Here is an 11,358-nt window from a genome sequence, read left to right as displayed (position 1 = left end):
CTCCCCCTTCCAAGTAGAAAAAAGTTCCAAGTAAGTGTAGTGTATACCTAACAGAATACCTCCAGACCTCCCAGAAGGCGGCAGAATATGCCATCGTAATCTTTGCCACATGAAAAATGGTCAAGAACACGTGTTGGGATGTCACGCTTTCCACACTCAGAGATTGCCACAAAGTCGAGAGCATAATCCCTAAGACAATCTGAAATGTGTTTATGCTTAGCCAAGTCACCAAGACCTCTGCTATTCAAGGGATGTAAGATTCTCAACAATTACATAGATCAAATCAACTTGCATGAATGAAGTGCAGGCCTTGACAATAGAGATATGAACAAAGTGAAGTGTTGCTGCAACCCGAATTTATATTAGCAATGTGATAAGCTGGACAAATGGAGATCCTCGAATTGCATGCATGAGTGCAGTGCAAGACCTTCATGGCAATGGAGCCAAAGGCCAAACTGATGCTACAACATGAATCCGAAGTTTAGTCCACAAGTTTTTCTTCTTTATTTTTAGTTGCCATGTCTTGTATTATTGAGCAATATTGTACCTGCATGGGGATGGTAGAGAGTATTTGTGATTTCTATCCGAAGAAATCTTGTTTCTCCATGTCCCTGTGGATCCCGTAGCGGGTGCGGCGCTTGCGGACCTCAGGTGGCTTGTCAAATAGCTCACGAACGCCCGAGAGCTTTTTGGCAGCGCCAAAGTAGCGGTAGCCCGGGTCCCGCCCTGAGGGGTTGGGGATGGCGACGATGTTGCCGTCGAGGTCGGTCATCAGGGCGCTCCGAGAGTAGTCGCGGCCTCCGAGCTCGAGCATGCGGTGCTCCCAGTGGCTGCGCTCGCAGAGGAGCTTGTTGATCTCTTCGTTGAGGACTCGGAGGTGGTGCTCTCCGAGGCCCTCGTTCTGGATCTCGGCCAACTTGACGCCCATCTCGCGCAGGACCTCGCCACGCCAGCGGTCGGCGGCGGCGAGGTCCCGGCACTGGGAGGCGAGGTACGGCCGGCGCTCGCGGGGCTTGCGCTTCTCCTGCTGCTTCATTTTCATCGTGGTGAAGCGGTTGAGCAAGGACTGCGCCTTCTCCTGGTTACAAGCCATGCATGGTTACGTTTGGTTTCGTACGTACAACAACGTCGGTCCTCGCGTCGCACAAGACAAAAACCACAACGTCAATTCTTTCGTTTCGTCGCTCATCGCCTGCACAAACAAACCACAAAAACGAGCAATATTGTAGCTGCATGGGGATGCACTAGTGCAGAACCGGGCAATAGCACCGGTTCGAAAGGCCCTTTAGTGTCGGTTAGGTAACCGGCACTAAAATTTCGGCACTAAAGCCCCCCCCCCTTTAATACCGGTTCAGCACGAACCGGTGCTAAAGGGCAACCACGTGGCACGAGCCAGCTCCGGGGGCCGGGAGCCCTTTAGTACCGGTTGGTAACACCAACCGGTACTAAAATGTTTGGGGGATTTTTGGTTTTATGATTTCTTTTTCATTTAATTTTGTGTTTTCCATTTTAATTCTTTTTCGTTTGCTGGTATTTTACGGTACTACACATTGTACACGTTATGCATATATATATATATATATATATATATATATATATATAATTTGTAGTAGAACCAATCATATATATATCATCAATCATGTCTCACAAACCACCATATTAATTCACACATACACACATGTATAGCTATATACAATTTCTCCTACATATGCATGTTGCCTTCGGAGCCAGTGGCATTAGCCTGATTGGTGCCTTCGGAGCACGATGACAATTGGAAGTGGTTCATGTCCTGGTCGATGGGGGCGGTAGCGGGTAATAGTATTCTCCCTTCGGATTTATGACATGGTCGAGCAAAAATCCCGCTATTTCCTCTTGAAGTGCTTCTACGTGCTCCGTTTCTAGGAGCTTGTCCCGCACCTCTTTGAACTGTTAAGAAGGAGATCAATATGCATGTGTATTAGTTGTGTGACTAGATATCGATAATGGTGTAAAAATTGTGAATAGTGTTCTGACAAGCGTACCCATTCCTGTCTTTGAGATCTGCTCCTTTCGGATGCCATCATGCGAATGTTCTCGCAAACGCAGAATGCACACAGATCAGTCCCCTGCGCCTGCTTCAGGGCCTTTATTACGAGAATGGAATTTAATTTGATCAGATAATAATTAATCAAGCATGATAATTAAAGAGATGGCAGCTAGCTAGCTAGCTAGTACTACTTAATTACTTACCTTGGCTCGAAACCATTTCAGATGTGGTTTCCATTCGCCTTCCGTGACGCTGATGAACCTTGCCCAAGCCCTGCCCCCCGACAAAGAAAATGAATAAAGGGGTCATTAAATAGTTCATATCATGAAATGACGAACTAAATAGGCCGAGATATATAGTTAATAATGATTGAAATTACCTGTTGACTATCCCAAACAAGATGTTATAGTCACTATTTGCTTTGAGTAGCGAGTCCAGTATTTCAACTGTTCCGGCGTCAACTTTAATGATACACAAGATCCAGTGAAATCTGCATGCACACACATTTGCATGTCTTAATTAAGCGGGCATATGTAAGCAAAAACATGTAGCTAGCTAGTAGGCAAAAACATGTAGCTAGCTAGTAGGCAAAAACAGAGAATTTGTAGTACAAGAAAGTGTGACTCACTGGAAGTTGTAAGGAAGTAGTATATCTTCATTGTATTTGAGGCGCTTCAAGAACTCTAGCATGCTGTCCTCTACCTCTTTTCATGATGCTTGTTTATTTTCCATGTGTATTCATTAATGGTGTTTGGGTCAATGAACCCAATGCCATAGCGTCCACCTTTTCTCATTTCATACATCTTCATCCTGCATAATACCACAGAAAAGAATATAGTGAGGATAATTACAGGTAATGATTGATCAAAAGGATCACTACAGCTAGCTTGAGACTTAAATTACAGAAAGAAATCACTTACAGACAATAGCAACTGACAATCGATTTGTCGAGTGCGTCTTGATTGTATAACTGAAACAGTTCAGAATACTCAACGGCCACAGCTTTCCCATGGTAGTAATCATCCTTCTTGACATACACCATGAGGGACTCTCGATCGGATCTCTTGGTAATGTCCATGTACCATTGATGCAATTCATACATTCTCGTTGGGAGCTTGTTGACATCTTCTGGCTTGACCAAAGGTTGGCCCCGGACATATTTCCGTTTTATTTTCTCCTCTGTAATCAGAGGCATGTCCTCGATCTCGAGGAGTTGTCCAACAGTGATCTTCAGTTCTTCAGCCTGCATTATATGCTCCTGGGTTATTACCACATCGCCCACCTCGGGAACGTAAACTGTTTGGCCATAATAATATTGGACGCGCGTACTGTCACGTGTTGTTGGCGGCACAACAAGCGGGGGGATCGATTGCACCGCCTGTTTTCCCAGCTGGGCAACGGTTTTTCCGCATTTTTTGACAGCTGCTTGTTGTTTGCTCGAGCTCGAGCTCGCCTCCTTCTGTAGACGTTGTCGATGCAACTTCCTGATGTAACCCCTCTTTCTCCGTGCTTGGTCCAAACATTATAATGGGGCATGAAACCGGACTTAAACAGGTGGACGTGAATGGTTCTTGACGTAGAGTAATTGTGACCATTCTTACAGTGAGCACATGGACAAGGCATAAAACTATCCGCCCGCTTGTTTGCCTCAGCCGCAAGCAGAAAAGTATGCACGCCCTCAACGAACTGGGGAGAGCATCGGTCATCGTACATCCATTGCCGGCTCATCTTCATTACACAACACCGAATAGACCAAATTAATACAAGTTCATACAACACTTAAATGCAACAAACAAATAACTCTCTAGCTAAAGCATTTAAATGCAACAACAAATACGATCAAGATCGCAACTAAGGTAACAATGGATCCAACAGCATAATGATACCAAGCCTCACTATCGATGGCATATTTTCTAATCTTTCTAATCTTCAAGTGCATTTTCTCCATCTTGATCTTGTGATCATCGACGACATCGGCAACATGCAACTCCAATTCCATCTTCTCCCCCTCAATTCTTTTTAATTTTTCTTTCAAGTACTCGTTTTCTCTTTCAACTAAATTTAACCTCTCGGCAATAGGGTCGGTTGGAATTTCCGGTTCACATACCTCCTAGAAAAAATTTCTATGTCAACTTGATGGGCATAATTTGTCATAAACACGAAATGCAACTAGTTTTAAAAGAGAATATACATACCACATCCGAATCATAACAAGGACTAGGGCCGACGGGGACGGATATCAAAATCATGGCACTATATGTATAACAAACAACATACGGGTAAGATAATTATACGAGTAACTATATATCCAAATCACACAAACATCAATTTTTATATAAAATTTCATGAACAAGAGGCTCACCACAAGGTGGTGCCGGCGACGGGACGGTGCGGGCGATCGACGGTGGCTACGATGGAGATTTAGAAGGCACTAAGTAAACCACACCTACATATGCAAACTAAGTGTTATTTTTGACCTCAAATTGCATATAAATCAAATACTAGCACATATATATATCCTCCCAAATTACTAAACTCACAAATTAATCACTATATAAAGCATTGCAAAAGCTAATCTAGCAATGAGAGATGAAAGGACAAAGTTGCTAACCTTTGTGATCATTTGAATGGACGGGGGCCTTCAAATCTTGACAAATTTTGGGCAAAATGTGTGATGAGCTCGAGAGGAAGAGGGGAAGAACAGAGAGGAGAGGGGAAAGGGGAAGAACAGAGCGAGCTCGGGTGGACGAAGGGTTTATGTAGGACGACCTTTAGTACCGGTTTGTTCCAAGAACCGGTACTAAAGGGGCTGGAGGGGCCCCATTCTGACAACATCCTGCCACCACTCTCATTAGTACCGGTTCGTGGCACGAACCGGTGCTAAAGGTTCGCCACGAACCGGTACTAATGAAAGCGGTCCGGCTAGCCGTCGGAACCGGCATTAATGTATACATTAGTGCCGGCTCAAATACAAACCGGCACTAATGTGCTTCACGTTTGACCCCTTTTCTACTAGTGATGGTACAGAGTATTTGCTGTATTATTGATAGTTCACTTTCTGTAACATGAAGAATCTGAAGAAAAAAATCGGAAGGGTGTATGGAGACTATCTGTGGTATATAAATCCTTGAATCTCTGCCAGCAACCTCCATGAGAAGAGACTCTTTGGCTTCCATGAGTAGAGCAGAGTTTGCTGTTATGGTAGGTGTTTGGGCATGATTCACTTTCAGTTGTAGCAGATGGTTTGTATGCTTATAGAATAGCAGATGGTTTGTATGCTTATACGCGTAGTACAGTGTTTTGTGGATTGAGATGATCAACTGACTGATTTGGCATTCGCCTACCCGGATGCAACCAAGGAAATGCATGCTCAGGAGGACACACACAAAATTTATTCAGTGATCCAGCACCATGGTTCAGAGTTCAGACTTTCAAGCCGGATCATACATCAACAACGCGAATTGGCCTTATTATAATTTTGTATAGAAACATAAGGCATTTTATAGAAGAAGAGAGATGGATGAATGTCATAGTGACTGACTAGTGTCCCAAAAGTATTTGTTGGCCTGCACAGGTTGTCCGAGCGTGGAGATAAATCGGGCCAAGTGCCAACTGGATTATTTTAATTTTTTTTAGGAATGGATTTGGTATTTTGTGAGAGTAGAAAGATCAACTCTTTTTTGTTTTAGATTTGAGTAGAAGATCGACTGATGGGCCATGTTTCGTGATGGCCTCTTCCTTACCCGCCCAGGGGCCGAACGAACTGGGCCTAGTTGGCAGGGCGCTTCGATCTGCCCGTCCCCCATGCGTCCGCCTCTGCCTCAAAACCCCAGTAGATCGACGCCTCAGACCCCTGTAGATCGACGCCCCGCGTGGACGAACGCCAGCGAGCAATGATCCACCGCTGCGGCACCTCTCCCCTTGAAAACGAGGACATGCTCACGGAGATCCTCCTCCGCCTCCCGCCCCAGCCGTCCTCCCTCCCGCGTGCCTCCGCCGTCTGCAAGCGTTGGCGAGACCTCCTCATCGACACTGGATTCTTTCGCCGCTTCTGCACGCACCACCGGGAGCCTCCCCTCCTCGGCGTTTTCAAGTGCCATGATCAGCTCGAGTTCACTGCTGTCCCGGCCGCTCCTGATCGCATCCCTCCAGCGAGCCTTGACCTGCCAAACCGCGACTTGTGGGTTCGACTGCTGGGGTGCCGCCACGGCCGCATCCTCATCTTGAACCGGGTGCACACAGAGGTCCTCGTGTGGGACCCCATCTCCGGCGGTCAGCGCCATGTGCCGGTTCCGCAAGAGTTCAACTCGGGCTATATCAATGGGGCGGTGCTCTGCGCTGCGCGTGACCAGGGCCATGTGCATGGCAATTGCTACTCCACACCATTTAAGGTGGTGTTGCTGCTTATGCGCCGTAACGATGGTCGACCACTCGCCTCTGTTTATTCCTCCGAGACCGACACATGGGGCGGTCTCATCTCAGCAGAGGTTCCATACCGACATTGTTATGGCACTTGTATTAGCACCCTTGTTGGTAATGTCCTTTACTGGTCGTATCCATACACGAAGGAGGGTATACTTGGGTTTGATTTGGAACAGCAGAACTTTGATGTGCTCGAGGGGCCTTCCGATATGTATCGTTGCCACAGCCATCAGATCATCCAGGCAGATGATGGAATGGTTGGTCTCGCGATGCTGTCTGACAGTGATCAGAGCATTCAAATGTGGGAGAGGAAGGTCAATTGCCATGGTGTTGCCTCCTGGGTGCAGTGGAAGACCATTGAAATGCATAAAATTCTAGGGCTCCCTCGCCAGGTTGAAGGAGAGAAGGCATCATTGGAATTTATACGAGGATATGTTGAGGATACAGACATGATATGTTTATATGTGGAAGGCAGTGTCTATGTGGTTCAGCTTAAGTCGATGCAATCTAGGAAGCTTTCTAAAGCCTCCAATACACATACTTACTGTCATTCTTTCAGGTGTTTCTATGCTCCAGGTGATTATTCATCCCTAGTCCTCGTATTGTAGCAGTAGCCCAGTTATGTTGTGCTTTAATCGGGGATGCTTGAATACCTATGCTAGATAGGTGATTATAGCCGTACTGTTTAGTATATGTTCTCATTTAATATACCTAGATAGACAAGCGTAAGACATCACCAATATTTTTATAGGAATACCATCACCACTTGATTGTTGGTTTGCTAGATTGAAGAGCTTATAGCATCCTTTTCTTTGCGTGTGTTGTCACTCAATGCGTTATCTCCATCCTTTGGAAATAACAAATCAAATATAATATGTGAAATGGCTAACTCACACACATACATTTAATGATGCTATTCGGAAATCATTTAATCACTTGGTGATTGTGTTAGATTACTTGGAAAGAAACAAAGCTGATCGATAAACCTATTATCAATGTGCTGATATTGTGTATTGGCTGGCTGTGATGTAATTATTGCTTAGTTTGTTATTCATATCATCAAATGGCAAGTCATGATTTGGACAATTAATTGATTTGCTCCACTCCACTAATATATACTTGATGATAGTGGAAAATCTTGATACGGTTAGACCCAACTCAACTGTATGCATGCATAGTCACATACAGTATCTCATCCAGTTTAAATCATGCAGGTGCGAGGGAGACTAGCTAACCGGCGCTGTTGATAGGTCTTCATCCTGCTGCTCAGCTTGGTTACATTAAATTGCATACGTGAATGCAGTGCAGGCCATTGATGGTAGTGGAGCCAATCAAAGGGTCAAATATTGTGTTGTCATATATGAGGCAAAGACGAGTATTGTTGTATCATATATCGTTGGTAGTAATGATCTTTTGTGACAGACAAAAGGCTCAAGAGTTTTTTTTTTTGCATATGGTAAGCTGAAGAATATGTAAACATAATGGCAGTGAGTACGTACGGAGGGTTGTTTGGGCATGATTGATTGAATCTGTTCGAGCAGCCGTTAGCCGTCGCTATTCTGCACTGCTCTACCCGGGGAAGAGAAGAGCAGAGCAGAGAACCAAGTGGGCAGCTGTTGGCGTTAGGCGCATGCATGCATTCTCGAGGTGTTTCAGCTCAGTGAGCCTTGGTTCGTCGGTCTGTCGGATATGAAGTTAGAGAAGCATCCAACACAGTGAGATGATACCTAGAGAACAGTCGCGTGTGTGACAGTCAAATGAGCACATCATACTGCACCATGTGTAGATTTCGCCCGAGTTCAAGTGGGGCTACATCAATGGAGCGGTGCTCTGCCCTGCCCATGACCAGGGCCACGCGCGTGCACGGCGGTTGCCACTACACACCATTTATGGTGGTATTGCTGCTTATGCGCGGCACTACTAGAATCGCCCTATGCGGCAAGTGTCACGGACACTAGGCAAAGGGCCAATAACTGCCAGCAAAGCCTTTGCCGAGAGTTGCACTCGGCAAAGGCCACCCAACGTACACCTCTCAGGCAAGTAGGAATTTGCTGAGAGCCAGGGCACGGACACTCGGCAAGGTGATTGCCGAGAGCCAAACAGTGCCTCCTGGAAAAATAAAGTAACTTCACATCCGCTGGTTCCGTATGGTTTTTAAGCCGGTTAACAACACAACCCATGCTGAAATTTTGTCTTCTTCGAAAACAAAAATTCCCAATCTCAATTACATGTCCACTAAACATTGCCATCGATTCCATGAACGGAGTCCTAAGCCGTACCAGCGATCAAGGAATGTATCGTGCTCATAGAACACATGGGACTAACCAACCAACCATGGGTAGCGCAAAGGCGATGGAAACTACCACCATGGGTAGTTAGATCAGAGCTGAGGAGAAAGAGAGACACAACTGCTCGACGCGCTCCATGGGCGTCAACTTGGGCTGCCATGCTGCAGGTGCGCCCCCTACACCGTAGCCCGCAGCTAGTGGGTGAGTCCCGTCTCCCTCACTCCCCACACACTCGACTCTTGCGGCTAGAACCCATCTAGCATCAATCCATTCCTCTATCGAGTGACAACTGTGTCGAGCGAAGAGTTTTCTTCAACGGAGACGGGAGGCTTCAGTTTCCATGTGGCGTGGTGTAGAGGTCCAGAGGAGATCGTCACGCGGTTCCAGTTGTTGGTGTTGTCATCGCCTTAGATGGGGGATAATAGGTCAGGGAAGTCGGTCAAACCGTCACCTTCGCATGCTCACACGAAGAAACCACGCAAATGATCGTCATTCCTCGCTGCCTAATGGGTCCGTCCATTAAGCCCAATAGTCCGATCAATCAGCATATTGTGTTTCGTCCATCGAAGTAGCGTCTCCTTAGGACAGCCAGCCCACAAAACAGAAACATGGTGCACAGATTAGATCGAACGGCCGGAAATGGTTCCATCGGGAAACTGGACAAGGGTTTAGGTACAACTTTACTTTCCTAAATATACCATTTTCAGTGAAGTTCGAAGCACTGCCTAACACTCTAAGAAGAAATATATATTATGAAAATGACATGAGTAGCATTATTGTTTTGGTAGTATATACACGGACCGCGACAAGGTAGTATAACCATGAATAAGGGAATCAAACACTAAGTGGAACACATATGCACCTAAACAGTAGTCACTTGATTTTTTTTAGAACACCATATAACTCATATACACATCATGTTTGGAAAAGTGAAAATAACCATTCATCATATAGCTCTCACACTTCAAATTTGGTTGAGCGGTAGATGTGTAGTGTATCTTTCTCCCAACTTTTGTTGACCTATGTAATATAGGCACAATTTCCATCAAATAAGTCTGGAAGATGTTTATCTTGCCACATGGATGAAATTAGTCCATACCCTTTTCATACCATAGTTTGTGGGCCCAAATTCATAAAGGGGTTTAACTTCTGACTATGACATAAAGGCTTCATTGAGATCAGTGATGGCAGTTTGCAAAATATAAATGGGAATCCAGATGTACTCTTTCGTATAATGAAGGTTAGAATACATGTGCTTATTACTTGTTATCATTGTTTGTTCAATATTACATTTGTCGAATAGGATGATATCTGAAATTTAAACTCTTGCATATTATAGACAATTATAATTTTCCACATAACTATGTATCCCTATAATAGCTAGGTCGTGCAATTGTACAGGTAGATGACTAGTATTAATTAACTATGAGCGACAGAAATGGTCATATATGTATGGGTAGGCATGATCCTGTATTTCTTTTATGTTGCGGAAGATAATCATAAACCTCTACGTTATTTAAGGAAGAGTCCAAGCCGTTTTGATATGTGTCTACGAACACTTTATTATAGACAAAGGTGTCTGCGTGTATGTGGTGAATTTAGTTTGTTGAGTAAAATACAAAAATCATCCCATGTCATGGGACATCAAATATTGTCTTCATTGCTAGTCCATGAGGATTCCGTTGCTTCTGTGCGTGGATTCCACTAATCTACTTGACGCTAGTTTTCGGACTTAATATCTTGCATCTTCGCTCAACCGGAATTTCCTGTTGTTGCTGGTAGTACTGTGAATGGTCGGCCGCGAATCACCTAAATTAGTATCTCTCTATTTTGTGCTTCGTCACTATCTGTCACAGATCCATGATTGGCAACGCTATAATGCGCCACTATGTTGGGTGCAGCTGAGATTGGGTGCCTCTGGTTGAAAATTGTACTATATTTCATTATTAATTATTGAACGCATTGTACCAGGTTTAGTTTACCTGAAAAAATATGTAAGTTAAGAGTAGTGACATTCATGCAAAAGCCGACACACACATACTAGCAATATGTAAGAAGCAATAGAGATGGAGAATTCCATGTCAGCAATAGCAACATTCAAGATGCTTGTTAATTTATATGAAACATTTTTATTTCCCAATTATATTACAAAAGTTAACAACATAATGATGCAACTATATTAACATATAATATTGTCATTTATAATTTTAAATGATGTTGAAAATGTTATATTAAATTTAAAAGCATATATTGCAATTAATTTAAAGTTTTTGGTTTCCTTTTCTTGGCATTGTCTCTTAAGATTTAATTTATATATTTTTTGCTTAATAAAGCTTTCGAGATTAATCGACTTGTATTTACCGACTAGTTAATTTTTTCCACTTAGTTGAACTACAAGTGTATATATTATATGTCTATTTTAGTATCTTTAAAAATCATGTTAGAGAAATCTATAGGTGAAATCGGTTTCTAGATGTGTGCACTAGATAGAAAAGATATTAATCAAAATACTAAATAAAAGAATCTATAGTATTCAAAATATCTATGAAGGACCATATGTCAATTGGTTGGCATTGCATGTGTACTAGTTGTTGTTTGCCATAACATATCTTGTGTGTTTTA

The 11,358-nt window shown here is 43.8% G+C and overlaps 1 protein-coding gene across 1 annotated transcript; it reads right to left on the bottom strand.

The window, feature by feature from the left end:
* Nucleotides 1-580: 580 nt before the first annotated feature.
* On the bottom strand, nt 581-1,093 carry LOC125519649 (pre-mRNA-splicing factor ISY1 homolog). The gene has a single exon (XM_048684382.1). The coding sequence runs from the start codon at nt 1,091-1,093 to the stop codon at nt 581-583; it is 513 nt and encodes a 170-aa protein (XP_048540339.1).
* Nucleotides 1,094-11,358: the final 10,265 nt, after the last annotated feature.

Source organism: Triticum urartu, chromosome 7 (assembly GCF_003073215.2).
Source record: "Triticum urartu cultivar G1812 chromosome 7, Tu2.1, whole genome shotgun sequence".
Taxonomy (NCBI): domain Eukaryota; kingdom Viridiplantae; phylum Streptophyta; class Magnoliopsida; order Poales; family Poaceae; genus Triticum; species Triticum urartu.
The sequence above is the reverse complement of the archived record's forward strand: the minus strand, read 5'-3'. Positions and strand labels throughout refer to the sequence as shown.